A 17054-nucleotide genomic window follows, 5' to 3' on the forward strand; every position below is an offset into this window, starting at 1 on the left:
TGATTTTATGGAGATTTTATTCACATTTTCATTGATTTTACAACTGACAAATTCAGTGAGAATGGTTGTCTCATAAACATTGTACACAGATTGTGTACGAACTCAGTCAACAATGTGTCAGTGTAGCCCCCCAAGTCACGTAACTGGTATATGGGGCGAGGGGCATTCAGAGCCTTTGTATCATTTCACCAAAGTCCTTAAAATCTGTATTAAAAAAAAAAAAAAAAAAAAACTTCCAGCGTTTGCCTATACATAAAATAGCAGCAGTAAAGCTGAACCGGCCAGCCGAACAGGAGGAGCGGACAGGAGGGCGCTGCGCATCCGACCATCACATCTCTCGATATCTGAAAACAAACGCAAGGCGGGAAGAGTTAACTGCCAGACCACTAAGGGTTAAATGCAAAAATCATGCGGCCAAGGAAAGCGCACATCAGATGGAGAAATATAATCATGGCCGCAGAACCCGACACCGCACCTTATACACAAGGCAGTTACTGATTATTGAGGCAGAAGCACAAACCCAGGACACCAAAGCGAAAATCATTGCAGGATCCGAACCAGAGATCCATGGCCGCTGCTGCTTCTCATATGCACCACTAGGGGGCTCTCCATGTAAAAACATAACTACAACCCTCAACATTGAAGTTACAACACCAAGAAGGAAAAGTGGTGAATGTTGGAGATCACAGGATGAAGACGTCTGATCTAAAAATGGAAACTAAATTATCACAACCTCTAGATTCTCCAGTCTGGAGTCTGAGCCTCATGCAAAAAACCCCGGCGCCTCCGGCCTCGGCTGCTGTCACTGAGGTTATTAAAGGTCGTCTGAGGAAGGTTCTGCCGCTGATTGTACAAATAAATCATCAAGATCCGCTGCCGGCAGCTCCTGTGTAATCGCCGACCAATGACGTCTCCCGATGTGCCTGATGGACACAAGTCTTATCCAAGTTCTCTCCAGAACAATCTCCGGGTATCCCTGCATCCAAGATAAAAGTGAGACTCATCGCTGCAGAGGCAGACCACCATTACTTCACGACCGTAGTGGCCTACATGAGAAAATGTCACACCGGTCCTGCTCCCAGGATTATGTGGGGAGGAGGCGTGCATAGTCTTTGGTAGTCGGACCTTTCCAGTCGTCATTCCAGGCTTACTGATGAGCGAACATGCTCAGATACGGTTATCCGAGCATGCTCAAGTGCTAAGTGGCTTCTGCGTGCTGACAAGATATGCTCAAGTCCCTGTGGCTGCACATCTCGTGGCTGTTCAATAGCCGTAACATATGCAGGAGCAGGGACATATTATTCAGGCAAGTCAAAGTCACTCGATTAGCACACGAGCATGCTCAGATAACGCCTTATCTGAGCAAGTTTGCTCATCACTATCCAGGAGCATTAACACCTCGGCCGTACACTGAATTCTCTAAAGTCTCCGAAGAACCATTTTTGCCACACGCCACTCCAGGTCACATGTTCCTGGTGTTACTGATAGCTGCCCGAGTGGCCTAAACGTGCTCCCATGGCTGCAGCATCTCCGGACTTGTCTCAATCAATCACAATGGGGGACATCATTGGTCGGTGATTACACAGGAGCTCCAGGAAGCGGATCCTGATGATTTGTACATTCAGAGGCAGAACCGTCATCAGATGACCATTAATAACCCCAGTGACAGCAGCCGAGGCCGGAGGTGCCAGGATTTCTGCACGAGGCTCAGACTGAAGAAATCAAGACACTACGAAAATTTTACTTCCACTTTTTTCACTATTTGCAGATGAGTGACGTCTCCATCCAGTAATTTCCATAATTCCACCACTTTTCCTTCATGTTGTATTCAATCTTGAGGAACGTCAATCTATAAATGCACTGATACAGATTGGTGTGAGGCGTATTCACATGGTGCAGTCAGATGGCGTTTTTTGTGTTCCTTTCATGAAAATTAAAACCGGCCATTTGTGCGACAGGTAACGATCGGTCTCATCGTTATGATCAGCTCCTCATGGGTCATTATAAAAAGTTAAGTTCTGTATCTTACACACTGAAGCGATGGAAAAAGTTTTGCATCTGATCTGATGAAGCCGTGTCTGGAATTTTGCAGCGAGAGATTCTCATTTCCAGGACACGATATACTCACAATGTGCGTTACAACTACTCGGAGGTCCCGGAGTTACTGTGCTTTAATGTCAGACTATTGCTACAAAGACACAGGAAGGACGATGTTCATTTCATGCTGGAATAGTCTCACTCATTCAGATATCAGCCCGTCCTTCCCTCTGTATCGTTTCCAAAACTCTGGCACCTGATTATCTGCCACAGACATGTCTAATAGTATGGAGTGCTGCAAGACGTAGTGGAGCTGAAGGCTAGGGCCACGAGCGCCATCGGGTTAGGGCCGCGAGCGCCATCGGGTTAGGGCCGCGAGCGCCATCGGGTTAGGGCCGCGAGCGCCATCGGGTTAGGGCCGCGAGCGCCATCGGGTTAGGGCCGCGAGCGCCATCGGGTTAGGGCCGCGAGCGCCATCGGGTTAGGGCCGCGAGCGCCATCGGGTTAGGGCCGCGAGCGCCATCGGGTTAGGGCCGCGAGCGCCATCGGGTTAGGGCCGCGAGCGCCATCGGGTTAGGGCCGCGAGCGCCATCGGGTTAGGGCCGCGAGCGCCATCTGGTTAGGGCCGCGAGCGCCATCGGGTTAGGGCCGCGAGCGCCATCGGGTTAGGGCCGCGAGCGCCATCTGGTTAGGGCCGCGAGCGCCATCGGGTTAGGGCCGCGAGCGCCATCGGGTTAGGGCCGCGAGCGCCATCGGGTTAGGGCCGCGAGCGCCATCGGGTTAGGGCCGCGAGCGCCATCGGGTTAGGGCCGCGAGCGCCATCGGGTTAGGGCCGCGAGCGCCATCGGGTTAGGGCCGCGAGCGCCATCGGGTTAGGGCCGCGAGCGCCATCGGGTTAGGGCCGCGAGCGCCATCGGGTTAGGGCCGCGAGCGCCATCGGGTTAGGGTCACGAGCGCCATTAGGCAGGGGCCGCGAGCGCCATCGGGTTAGGGTCGCGAGCGCCATTAGGCAGGGGCCGCGAGCGCCATCGGGTTAGGGCCGCGAGCGCCATCGGGTTAGGGCCACGAGCGCCATCGGGTTAGGGCCGCGAGCGCCATCGGGTTAGGGCCGCGTGCGCGCTATAAGGCGACAGGATGCTGGTCAATGAGGACCTGCTGTGACCACCACACTGCAACAGCTCCCCAGCTGTGACCAGTTTTAGGTTTGTCTGGATGTCTGCCTTCATAGACATATCTTAAAAATACAAAAGGAACTGAAACACATAAGGAACTGAGTAAGGTCAGAAGTGTCCATTATATGGCGAGTCTGTAAGTCCCCTTTACATTTTATCTGTATCACTTGCACTCACCCTTGAGCCTTCCGGAAACACGGACACAATTTCTTAATTTCCTTGTAAACGAGACGAGCCAAGAACTGTAAGAAGTGATCACAACAGATTATATTGGGTGATTCCTGTCCAGTGGTTGGGGATCATCGTGGGGAAGGTAGAACTTACTAAACAAGCCAGAAGATCGGCCGTAATCAGCATGTAGAAGACGTAGTTCCAGCCTTTGGACGACAGCACTGACGCGAGGGTCGGCCCCAGAGCCGCGCCTGGTGACGGAGAATAAAAGATCACACTCCGCACAGTATACGGCCACACACAAGGCCGGCCTGCTCCGCACAAATCATCTGTCCCATCAATTTGGGCGATTTTCCATATCCGATAACCACAAATCTCAATTTTGTATGTACCACTAATGCTAGTTAACCCCTTAGGCTAAGTTCATGCGCAGCATTTTTTGCAGGTTTTCTTATGGAAATGAGTTGCATTTCACAAAAGCTCTAAGATTTCCGTAATCTCCTGCACACACTCGGGTTTTTCTTTTCTCCTGACTGAGTTTAAGAGCTACGGTGTTTTTGAAATTTGCAATTAATCAGTTCTTTCAGCGTTTTTTCACCCAAAGCAATGAGAATACTACAAAAAAAGCAGCAGACATTTTGCAGAATTTTTCAGTATTGTTGCTGCATTTTTCTTGAATAAAATTTACTTTTTAAATATGTACTATGGACAAAACCCAGGTAATCTTCAACAAAAAAAAGCACCTAAAAGAAAAAACTGCTGCAAAAAAAAAACACGTTTTTAATGCCAAGTTTGGGCTGCAGAAACTCTTGAATTTGACAGCATAATGTAATACAATGTAATATTACGGTCATGGACCTGGCACCGACCTATGGACCCCGATCCGTCAATGATGGCGGTGACGGTGGCGAGCGCCTTGGAGTTTCCATGTAAAGACTCGTGTGTTCCCTGCAAGTAAGATCAGGAGACTGAACATCACATAAGCATCCGCCAGCTCTGGCCGCAATCACACGGCACAGACGAGAGCACAGCTCTGGTGGAAGTACTGCAAGCGGGAACTCACCAGATCTGCAGACACCGCGGTGGTGATCAGAGAATAAGGCCCATTTACCAACACGCCGCATATGATGAGCATCGCTGCCGAGAGACACGCCGAGATGTAACACCGAGTGTAGACAGCACGCAGAGATGGAAGACAGCGACACAAAACTTACCGACTGTGGTGGACACGGCCGTCTGCCCAAACTGATTGTAGATGAACAACTAAAGAAAGATTATACAGGAGATACCCAGGTTATACCAGCTCTACATATACAGGAGATGCCCAGGTTATACCAGCTGTACATGTATAATTATATACAGGAAATGCCCAGGTTATACCAGCTCTACATGTATAATTCTATACAGGAGATGCCCAGGTTATACCAGCTCTACATGTATAATTATATATAGGAGATGCCCAGGTTATACCAGCTGTACATGTATAATTATATACAGGAGATACCCAGGTTATACCAGCTCTACGTGTATAATTATATATAGGAGATGCCCAGGTTATACCAGCTGTACATGTATAATTATATACAGGAGATACCCAGGTTATACCAGCTCTACGTGTATAATTATATATAGGAGATGCCCAGGTTATACCAGCTCTACATGTGTAATTATTTACAGGAGATGCCCAGGTTATACCAGCTCTACATGTGTAATTATATACAGGAGATGCCCGGGTTATACCAGCTTTACATATATAATTATATATAGGAGATGCCCGGGTTATACCAGCTGTACATATATAATTATATACAGGAGATGTCCAGGTTATACCAGCTGTACATATATAATTCTATACAGGAGATGCCCAGGTTATACCAGCTCCACATGTATAATTATATATAGGAGATGCCCAGGTTATACCAGCTCTACATGTATAATTATATACAGGAGATGCCCAGGTTATACCAGAAGTACATATATAATTATATACAGGAGATGCCCAGGTTATACCATCTGTACATATATAATTATATACAGAAGAGGCCCAGGTTATACCAGCAGTACATATATAATTATATACAGAAGAGGCCCGGGTTATACCAGCAGTACATATATAATTATATACAGGAGATGCCCAGGTTATACCATCTGTACATATGTAATTATATACAGGAGATGCCCAGGTTATACCAGCTGTACATATATAATTATATACAGAAGAGGCCCAGGTTATACCAGCAGTACATATATAATTATATACAGAAGAGGCCCGGGTTATACCAGCAGTACATATATAATTATATACAGGAAATGCCCAGGTTATACCAGCTCTACATGTGTAATTATATACAGGAGATGCCCAGGTTATACCAGCTCTACATGTGTAATTATATACAGGAGATGCCCAGGTTATACCAGCTCTACATGTATAATTATATATTATTATTATTATTATTTATTGTTATAGCGCCATTTATTCCATGGCGCTTTACATGTGAGGAGGGGTATACATAATGAAAACAAGTACAATAATCTTAAACAATACAAGTCATAACTGGTACAGGAGGAATGAGGACCCTGCCCGCGAGGGCTCACAATCTACAAGGGATGGGTGAGAATACAGTAGGTGAGGGTAGAGATGGTCATGCAGCAGTTTGGTCGATCGGTGGTTACTGCAGGTTGTAGGCTTGTCGGAAGAGGTGGGTCTTCAGGTTCTTTTTGAAGGTTTCGATGGTAGGCGAGAGTCTGATGTGTTGTGGTAGAGGGTTCCAGAGTAGGGGTGATACGCGAGAGAAATCTTGTATACGATTGTGGGAAGAGGAGATAAGAGGGGAGTAGAGTAGGAGATCTTGTGAGGATCGGAGGTTGCGGGTAGGTAAGTACCGGGAGACGAGGTCACAGATGTATGGAGGAGACAGGTTGTGGATGGCTTTGTACGTCATGGTTAGGGTTTTGTAGTGGAGTCTCTGGGCAATGGGGAGCCAGTGAAGGGATTGGCAGAGGGGAGAGGCCGGGGAATAGCGGGGGGACAGGTGGATTAGTCGGGCAGCAGAGTTTAGAATAGATTGGAGGGGTGCGAGAGTGTTAGCGGGGAGGCCACAGAGCAGGAGGTTGCAGTAGTCAAGGCGAGAGATGATGAGGGCATGGACTAGGGTTTTTGCAGATTCATGGTTGAGGAATGAACGGATTCGTGAAATATTTTTGAGTTGCAGTCGGCAGGAAGTGGAAAGGGCTTGGATATGTGGTTTGAAGGAGAGATCAGCGTCAAGGATTACCCCGAGGCAGCGAGCTTGTGGGACTGGGGAGAGTGGGCAGCCATTTACTGTAATTGATAGGTTCGTTGGGGGGGTCGCGTGAGATGGGGGAAAGATGATGAATTCTGTTTTGTCCATGTTAAGTTTCAAAAATCTTATATACAGGAGATGCCCAGGTTATACCAGCTGTACATGTATAATTATATACAGGAGATACCCAAGTTATACCAGCTCTACGTGTATAATTATATATAGGAGATGCCCAGGTTATACCAGCTCTACATGTGTAATTATTTACAGGAGATGCCCAGGTTATACCATCTGTACATATGTAATTATATACAGGAGATACCCAGGTTATACCAGCTTTACATGTGTAATTATATACAGGAGATACCCAGGTTATACCAGCTCTACAGGTGTAATTATATACAGGAGATACCCAGGTTATACCAGCTCTACATGTGTAATTATATACAGGAGATACCCAGGTTATACCAGCTGTACATGTATAATTATATACAGGAGATGCCCAGGTTATACCAGCTGTACATGTACAATTATATACAGGGGATGCCCAGGTTATACCAGCTGTACATGTATAATTATATACAGGAGATGCCCAGGTTATACCAGCTCTACATGTGTAATTATATACAGGAGATGCCCAGGTTATACCAGCTCTACATGTGTAATTATATACAGGAGATGCCCAGGTTATACCAGCTCTACATGTGTAATTATATACAGGAGATGCCCAGGTTATACCAGCTCTACATGTGTAATTATATACAGGAGATGCCCAGGTTATACCAGCTCTACATGTGTAATTATATACAGGAGATGCCCAGGTTATACCAGCTCTACATGTGTAATTATATACAGGAGATGCCCAGGTTATACCAGCTCTACATGTGTAATTATATACAGGAGATGCCCAGGTTATACCAGCTCTACATATGTAATTATATACAGGAGATGCCCAGGTTATACCAGCTCTACATATGTAATTATATACAGGAGATACCCAGGTTATACCAGCTGTACATGTATAATTATATACAGGAAAGGCCCAGGTTATACCAGCAGTATATATATAATTCTATACAGGAGATGCCCAGGTTATACCAGCTGTTCATATATAATTATATATAGGAGATACCCAGGTTATACCGGCTGTAAATATATAATTATATACAGGAGATGCCCGGGTTATACCAGCTGTACATATATAATTATATACAGGAGATGCCCAGGTTATACCAGCTGTATATATATAATTATATACAGGAGATGCCCAGGTTATACCAGCTGTATATATATAATTATATACAGGAGATGCCCAGGTTATACCAGCTGTACATGTATAATTATATACAGGCGATACCCAGGTTATACCAGCTCTACGTGTATAATTATATATAGGAGATGCCCAGGTTATACCAGCTCTACATGTGTAATTATTTACAGGAGATGCCCAGGTTATACCAGCTCTACATGTGTAATTATATACAGGAGATGCCCGGGTTATACCAGCTTTACATATATAATTATATATAGGAGATGCCCGGGTTATACCAGCTGTACATATATAATTATATACAGGAGATGTCCAGGTTATACCAGCTGTACATATATAATTCTATACAGGAGATGCCCAGGTTATACCAGCTCTACATGTATAATTATATACAGGAGATGCCCAGGTTATACCAGCAGTACATATATAATTATATACAGAAGAGGCCCGGGTTATACCAGCAGTACATATATAATTATATACAGGAGATGCCCAGGTTATACCATCTGTACATATGTAATTATATACAGGAGATGCCCAGGTTATACCAGCTGTACATATATAATTATATACAGAAGAGGCCCAGGTTATACCAGCAGTATATATATAATTCTATACAGGAGATGCCCAGGTTATACCGGCTGTACATATATAATTATATACAGGAGATGCCCAGGTTATACCAGCTGTTCATATATAATTATATATAGGAGATGCCCGGGTTATACCAGCTTTACATATATAATTATATATAGGAGATGCCTGGGTTATACCAGCTGTACATATATAATTATATACAGGAGATGTCCAGGTTATACCAGCTGTACATATATAATTATATACAGGAGATGCCCAGGTTATACCATCTGTACATATGTAATTATATACAGGAGATACCCAGGTTATACCAGCTCTACATGTGTAATTATATACAGGAGATACCCAGGTTATACCAGCTCTACATGTGTAATTATATACAGGAGATACCCAGGTTATACCAGCTGTACATGTATAATTATATACAGGAGATGCCCAGGTTATACCAGCTGTACATGTACAATTATATACAGGGGATGCCCAGGTTATACCAGCTGTACATGTATAATTATATACAGGAGATGCCCAGGTTATACCAGCTCTACATGTGTAATTATATACAGGAGATGCCCAGGTTATACCAGCTCTACATGTGTAATTATATACAGGAGATGCCCAGGTTATACCAGCTCTACATATGTAATTATATACAGGAGATACCCAGGTTATACCAGCTGTACATGTATAATTATATACAGGAAAGGCCCAGGTTATACCCAGCAGTATATATATAATTCTATACAGGAGATGCCCAGGTTATACCGGCTGTACATATATAATTATATACAGGAGATGCCCAGGTTATACCAGCTGTTCATATATAATTATATATAGGAGATACCCAGGTTATACCGGCTGTAAATATATAATTATATACAGGAGATGCCCGGGTTATACCAGCTGTACATATATAATTATATACAGGAGATGCCCAGGTTATACCAGCTGTATATATATAATTATATACAGGAGATGCCCAGGTTATACCAGCTGTATATATATAATTATATACAGGAGATGCCCAGGTTATACCAGCTGTATATATATAATTATATACAGGAGATGCCCGGGTTATACTGGCTGTATATTTATCATTGGTGTTGTCAGTCCGATTCAGTAATCAGATAACTTCATGTTACTCCTGTGATTGTAGAGATCTTTCTGTACAGGGAGAGATGTGGGGGTTTGGGGCACATTAGGACCACCCGGTGGGGGGTATAGATGCTGCAGTATACAGCGGGGGTCCTGCACGGGTGTCTCTGCACTGACCACTCACCATGGGGGCCGTTAGGATCAGCATAATGGAGCAGGTGATCGCTTGCCCTCCGGTATAATCAGATATCGCTCCAGCCAAGATTCCACCTGGAAGAGAGAAACAAAGTCTGAAAATAGTAGAAAGAGTTAAGGTACCGTCACACTTAGCGACGCTGCAGCGATACCGACAACGATCCGGATCGCTGCAGCGTCGCTGTTTGGTCGCTGGAGAGCTGTCACACAGATAGCTCTCCAGCGACCAACGATGCCGGTAACCAGGGTAAACATCGGGTAATAATAATAATAATAATAATAATCTTTATTTATATAGCGCCAACATATTCCGCAGCGCTTTACAGTTTAACAGTTTCAAACACAAAAGTCATAAGTAACAACGTTAACAATACAATAATTAAAGCAAAATAAGACGACCCTGCTCGTGAGAGCTTACAATCTACAATGAGGTGGGGGAGATACAAAGTACAGGTGTGTATTTACAATGATGTATTTACAATCATGGTCCAGCCATCTTCAGGGGTTGGGGAATAGATGGGGATAGTGAATGGGCTACACACACACAAACATAACATAACTTTGATTAGTGAACGTGATAGGCCGCTCTGAACAAATGTGTTTTGAGCGAGCGCCTAAAACTATGCAAATTATGGATGGTCCTAATATCTTGGGGTAGAGCATTCCAGAGGATTGGCGCAGCACGGGAGAAGTCTTGGAGTCGGGAGTGGGAGGTACGGATTAGTGCAGAGGTTAGCCGAAAGTCATTTGCAGAGCGCAGTGGTCTGTTAGGCTGATAGACAGAAATGAGGGAGGAGATGTAAGGGGGTGCCGCACTGTGGAGAGCTTTGTGGATGCCCAGGATGACTCACCGCTGTGCTATGCTTTCACTTTCACTTTACGGCCAGCAGTCAGTGCAGGAACCAGACGGCAAGAGACAGACAGCTGAATGTAAGTATGTACTGTTTGTTTTTTTACGCTGGTAACCAGGGTAAACATCGGGTTACTAAGCGCGGCCCTGCGCTTAGTTACCCGATGTTTACCCTGGTTACCGGCATCGTTGGTCGCTGGAGAGCTATCTGTGTGACAGCTCTCCAGTGACCAAACAGCGACGCTGCAGCGATCCGGATCGTTGTCGGTATCGCTGCAGCGTCGCTAAAGGTACCGTCACACATAGCGACGCTGCAGCGATACCGACAACGATCCGGATCGCTGCAGCGTCGCTGTTTGGTCGCTGGAGAGCTGTCACACAGACAGCTCTCCAGCGACCAACGATCCCGAGGTCCCCGGTAACCAGGGTAAACATCGGGTAACTAAGCGCAGGGCCGCGCTTAGTAACCCCATGTTTACCCTGGTTACCATCCTAAAAAGTAAAAAAACAAACGCTACATACTTACCTACAGCCGTCTGTCCTCGGCGCTCTGCTTCTCTGGTCTGGCTGTGAGCGCCGGGCAGCCAGAAAGCAGAGCGGTGACGTCACCGCTCTGCATTCCGGCTGACCGACGCTCACAGCCAGTACAGGAGGAGAGCAGAGCGCAGCGCTGGAGGACAGACGGCTGTAGGTAAGTATGTAGTGTTTGTTTTTTTACTTTTAGGATGGTAACCAGGTAAACATCGGGTTACTAAGCGCGGCCCTGCGCTTAGTTACCCGATGTTTACCCTGGTTACCAGCGAAGACATCGCTGAATCGGTGTCACACACGCCGATTCAGCGATGTCTACGGGGAGTCCAGCGACGAAATAAAGTTCTGGACTTTCTTCCCCGACCAGCGATCTCCCAGCAGGGGCCTGATCGCTGCTGCCTGTCACACTGGACGATATCGCTAGCGAGGACGCTGCAACGTCACGGATCGCTAGCGATATCGTCTAGTGTGACAGTACCTTTAGTGTGACGGTACCTTAAAGAGAGAAGGGGCCGAGGGTGCAGTAAAGACAGAAGGGGCCGAGGGTGCAGTAAAGAGAGAAGAGGCCGACGGGGCAGTCAAAAAAGGAGAGGCCGAGGGGGCAGTAAAGAGAGAAGGGGCAGTAAAGAGAGAAGGGGCCGAGGGTGCAGTAAAGAGAGAAGAGGCCGAGGGGGTAGTCAAGAAAGAAGGGGCCGAGGTGGCAGTAAAGAAAGAAGGGGCGGTAAAGAGAGAAGAGGCCGAGAATGCAGTAAAGAGAGAAGGGGCCGAGGGTGCAGTAAAGAGAGAAGAGGCCGAGGGGGCAGTCAATAAAGAAGGGGCCGAGGAGGCAGTAAAGAAAGAAGAGGCGGTAAAGAGAGAAGAGGCCGAGGGGGCAGTAAAGAGAGAAGGGGCCGAGGGGGCAGTCAAGAAAGAAGGGGCCGAGGGGGCAGTGAAGAGAGAAGAGGCCGAGGGGGCAGTAAAAAGAAAAGAGGCCAAGGGGGCAGTAAAGAGAGAAGGGGCCGAGGGTGCAGTCAAGAAAGAAGGAGCCGAGGGTGCAGTAAAGAGAGAAGGGGCCGAGGGGGCATTAAAGAAAGAAGAGGCCGAGGGGGCAGTAAAGAGAGAAGGGGCTGAGGGGGCAGTAAAGAGAGAAGGGGCTGAGGGGGTAGTAAAGAGAGAAGAGGCCGAGGGGGAGGTAAAAAGAGAAGGGGCCAAGGGTGCAGTAAAGAGAGAAGAGGCCGAGGGGGCGGTAAAGAGAGAAGGGGTCGAGGGTGCAGTAAAGAGAGAAGAGGCCGAGGGGGCGGTAAAGAGAGAAGAGGCTGAGGGGGCAGAAAAAAAGAGAAGAGGCCGAAGGGGCAGGAATGAGAGAAGGGGCCTGTAAAAAGAGAAGGGCCGAGGGGGCGGTAATGAGAGAAGAGGCTGAGGGGGCGGTAAAGAGAGAAGGGGCTGAGGGGGCAGTAGTGAGAACTGGCCGAAAAGGCAATAATGAGAGAACTGGCCGAGGGGACAAAAATAAGAGATCTGGCTGAGGGGGCAGTAGCAACAGAAGGGACCGAGGAGGCAATAGCAAGAGAAGGAACCGAGGGGGCAGTAGCGAGAGAACGGGCCGAGGGGGCAGTAGCGAGAGAACAGGCAGGTGGAGCAGTGCAAAAGGAGGCCGAGGGGGCAGATGTGAGAGAAGTTGCCGAGGGGGCAGAAGCGAGAGAAGGGGGCCGAGGGGGCAGAAGCAAGAGAAGGGGGCCGAGGGGGCAGAAGCGAGAGAAGGGGGCCGAGGGGGCAGAAGCGAGAGAAGGGGCAGTAGTGAGAAGGGGCCAAGGGGGCAATAATGAGATAACTGGCTGATGGGGTAGGAAGAAGAATGTAACGGGCGAGGCAGAGGACACTGACACGTGATGACAGCTGAGGAAAGAAAGGCTGGACAGACATAGGAAAGATCATTCAGTGACAGCCATTCCCTTGACTCCTTGAACACAGGACTTGGCTACGAGTAAAGCCCCCCTAACAAAACTCTCAGACACCCCAACCGGCCGACCCCTTCACCACCTCCTTTCCAAATCCCTCTGGCCCTATTCTCTTTCCCTCATTCTAGGCCGTTCTACTCTCCTTCGAGACCCATTTGACCCTTCTGCTCATACCGCTCCGCTCCCCTCCCCCACTTTCCGGACCCCCCCCCCCCCCCCCCCCCGGGTTGTGGAGCATAGCAGGTAGGCCACCTGTGGAGGATGAGAGGTCAGTGATGCAGTGGATCCCTCACAGGAGGTAGGACAGAATGACAACCTGACATTATTGAGAGGGGCACGAGACCGGGGGGCACCACTTACCCAGAATGCCACCGGCATCAAACAGCGTGGACATGTCTCCAGCCTTCTTGGGATCGAAGTGAGCTGCAAGAAATAGACGGCACTGATACAACTGGATACAGAATGCCCATATGGGGAGGGGAATCTTGTACCAGATGTATTAGGTTTTACAATTGGGTGTGGCCTAATGAGCATAAAATCTAAAAAAAAGTGGCCAAATGCTGGTGCAAATTCTACCAAAATGTTTCTAAGAATTATAAAAAAAATATTCTTCAAGATCTAGGACAGGGATCAGCACCCCCAATGTTGAGAAACTACAACTCCAAACGTGCCCTCACCTCTGGCTGACAGGAAATGCTGGTAGTTGTAGTTACAGCTGAAGTGGCCACAGTTGCCGATTCCTGGTCTATGGCCCAAATATCAGCACTACATTGGGAGATTAGATTGTGAGCCCTGACATCAGGGACTGATCTTAGGAGTAATCACAACCCCCATCATGCTGGGAGTTATCAGTAACAGGCAGATGATGGGCCTCCTCTGTTCATACATGTCATGAGGGTGTGCAAATATTTGCAACCTCTCTCTAGTTCCATGGAACCATGCAGATAATCAGCTGCGGCCCAGTGATGTCACACACACAAACAGAACAAGCTGAAAAGTCAACACATGGAGCTCGGTGAGCGGAGCGGGGGAGGGGCGGATTGTGATGCGGTTACCCGCTAATTCCGCGGTCTCCCCATTATTCATTTATGCACCTTAAAGGGGCTGATTGGGACTTCTGTATACAAAGCTCAACTGTTCTAGAAAAAAAACATTCTATAACTAATGGACAACTAGTCCGGCTCTGACTAATCGTCCGCACCGGTCACCAGTATCAGATTGAGCACAATACTGGCATCATCAATGATTGTCGGTACGGATCACTTCTGAAAACTCGCCCCGGCGTCCTCTTACCCACGTTGGCGATGTAGAGCGGCAGCCAGTACAGGAACGTGTAACTGACCAACTTGGAAAACAGCAGACACAGCGAGAACTCCACCACACCCTGCGGGGAGCAGAGATACACCGGCGTCACACAGAGAACGCGCAGCACGTGTGCCACGCAATGCTACAGCCACCAAATCCAGCATACCGGGATCCTCAGGGCCCCCCAAAAGCTAATGGCCCGAGGGTGCTCCACCGGCTCCTGTGGACCTGCGGACTCCTCCAGGTCAGCGGCCTGAGACTTATAGATGTTCTCTGTGCTGCTGTTCATCCCTTGGTCATTCTCCAGCTCGCCATTCGCTCCGTCCTGGAATTAACGTTAAAGTGACCAATAAGTGATCAAAAACAAATAAAAAATTGATATACAGCATATATCTATCATCAGATGTAGAGTGCGCATTAGTTTTGTATCGGATTTACATTGGACTTGTCAATTAATCCTATTCTCCCACCTAAACAGCAGACATGAGCGATGACGTCACAGCTGCTCCCCAAGTGATGACGTCACAGCTGCTCCCCGAGTTATGACGTCACAGGTGCCCTTCTTCGCCCCCCGAGTGATAATTTCCTTCCCACTCCCCCCTTCCCCGAGCGATGACATCACAGGTGCCCTTCTTCGCCTCCCCTTCCCCCCCCCAAGTGCTAATTTCCTTCCCACTCCCCCCCTTCCCCGAGCGATGACATCACAGGTGTCCTTCTTCGCCTACCCCCCCCCTCCCCGAGTGATAACTTCCTCCCACTCCCCCGAGCGATGACATCACAGCTGCTCCCCAGAGTGATGACATCACAGGTGCCCTTCTTGCACCCCGGGGTGATAACTTCCTCCCCACTCCCCGAGCGATGACCTCACAGCTGCTCCCAGAGTGATGACATCACAGGTGCCCTTCTTCGCCTACCCCCCCCCCCCCCCCCGAGTGATAATTTCCTTCCCACTACCCCCCTTCCACGAGTGATATCACAGCTGCTCCCAGAGTGATGACATCACAGGTGCCCTTCTTTGCCTCCCTCCCCCCCGAGTGATAATTTCCTTCCCACTCCCCCCCCCCCCTTCCCCGAGTGATGATGTCACTACTTTCAGCAGTGATGATGTCATAGCAGTCCAATATCAATATTTCTCCTGGTGGTGAATGTGAAGAACTTACTGTCTGATCAGGGGGAGTGCAGCCGACATCTTCTGGATCTGTGGAGATAAGATGGAGCATGGTTTCAGATGGACATCCGGCGGTTGTGGCCCCGCAGTGCCACGATTTATACAGACTGTGACTCGCGGATGGGAGCGGCCCAGCGGATTTCATGGGCCCCAGCCGATCTCCGGAGAGAGTCGCTCCATGTAGAGCCCTCCGTTTTTGGTAACAGGTGATCCCCTACAATACCCCAGGGATCTGACCGACAAGTCATGAATGATATGAATATTGCCTTAAAGCACTGGGCCTTTGTAGGGGAACTGACCTGAATGTACAAAGAAGTGACTCACTTACTATAGAGACCTCTTATAATAGGTCTGCGGGGTTATGGGAGTTTCACTTCCTCCGCAGCCGGCCCTGATGTGCTGTAAAATATCCTGTGTCTGCAGATGGTTCATTCACAGGATAATAACCCTCGTGCAGAATAATGAAGCCCTAACCTATAAAGAACGTCACGTGGCTACTGACCCCCGATCACAGAGCCCACATAAGACAGGTGATCCAGGACAACCCAGTCTGCAGTACATCCACGCCCGCACTAGAGGGCGGCATTTCAGGTACTTACATTCGATCAGGAAAAAGAAGCAGATTACTCCGAACGATCCGATGATGATTCCGGGCACGATGAAGGAGAGACCCCAGGCGGTGGAAACGAACGCCCCTGCAATGAGAGACCCCAGTATATTCCCCACAGCTGTGTGTGAGTTCCAGATTCCCATGATGAATCCTCTCCTGTAACAAGACAGATGATGAGGGTTGTAGTTGGCTGAGGGATTCCTTGTCAACAACGCTCAGATTTCCATATAAATAAATAGTTACTCACTTTCCTTTACCAAACCAATTTCCCATGCAGGCGACAACTGACGGCCACCCCGTCGTCTGCGCCAATCCATTTAATATCTGTAGAAAAATTATAGACAAAAGGTCACCGACTATAGATGTACACGTGACTGCAAAAACAACGCAGCAAAACAGATAAGAGAGAGAAATAGCTGCAGAACACTGTTTCATATTATGCCATGCTTTAAAGTGCACAACCATACACTAAACAAGATGTACACCCGTACCTGAAAGAGAATATAGTACCAGAGGGCATGAATGTTCCAGTAATAGCCCAGACCCAAAAAGGCAGTGAACACCCCAGAGATCACCATACCGCCAGACAAGTAATAGCGCAAGGGGAGACGCTCGCCGAAAATACCACTGCAAAGAAAAAAGAAGACAGTAATAATACATGAAGCACAGAGGTATCAAGGAGCAGCATTATGGTGGTTATATTCTTGTACATAGGGGCAGTATTATAGTAGTTATAATCTTGTATATAGGAGCAGTATTATAGTAGTTATATTCTTGTACATAGGGGCAGTATTATAGTAGTTATATTCTTGTACATAGGAGCAGTATTATAGTG

At 47.7% G+C, this 17054-nt stretch overlaps 1 protein-coding gene across 2 annotated transcripts in view; it reads right to left on the reverse strand.

Annotated features, from left to right (window-relative positions):
* Positions 1-17054, reverse strand: part of SLC37A2 (solute carrier family 37 member 2) — a 30317-nt gene continuing 13263 nt past the window's right edge. The window contains exons 5-19 of one of the 2 annotated variants that reach the window (XM_069742132.1): positions 16711-16846; positions 16467-16543; positions 16209-16375; positions 15602-15639; positions 14608-14766; positions 14430-14520; positions 13497-13559; positions 9808-9893; positions 4595-4643; positions 4444-4517; positions 4250-4328; positions 3534-3631; positions 3387-3451; positions 2129-2188; positions 1-344 (exon numbers count right to left, since the gene is read on the reverse strand). In XM_069742132.1, coding sequence (XP_069598233.1) covers positions 2143-2188; positions 3387-3451; positions 3534-3631; positions 4250-4328; positions 4444-4517; positions 4595-4643; positions 9808-9893; positions 13497-13559; positions 14430-14520; positions 14608-14766; positions 15602-15639; positions 16209-16375; positions 16467-16543; positions 16711-16846 — 1228 coding nt within the window. In that variant the 3' untranslated portion in view covers positions 1-344; positions 2129-2142. The remainder of the gene's footprint in view (positions 345-2128; positions 2189-3386; positions 3452-3533; positions 3632-4249; positions 4329-4443; positions 4518-4594; positions 4644-9807; positions 9894-13496; positions 13560-14429; positions 14521-14607; positions 14767-15601; positions 15640-16208; positions 16376-16466; positions 16544-16710; positions 16847-17054) is intronic. The other variant, XM_069742133.1, reaches the window with a different exon arrangement.

Source organism: Ranitomeya imitator, chromosome 10, assembly GCF_032444005.1.
Source record: "Ranitomeya imitator isolate aRanImi1 chromosome 10, aRanImi1.pri, whole genome shotgun sequence".
In the NCBI taxonomy this organism is placed as follows: domain Eukaryota; kingdom Metazoa; phylum Chordata; class Amphibia; order Anura; family Dendrobatidae; genus Ranitomeya; species Ranitomeya imitator.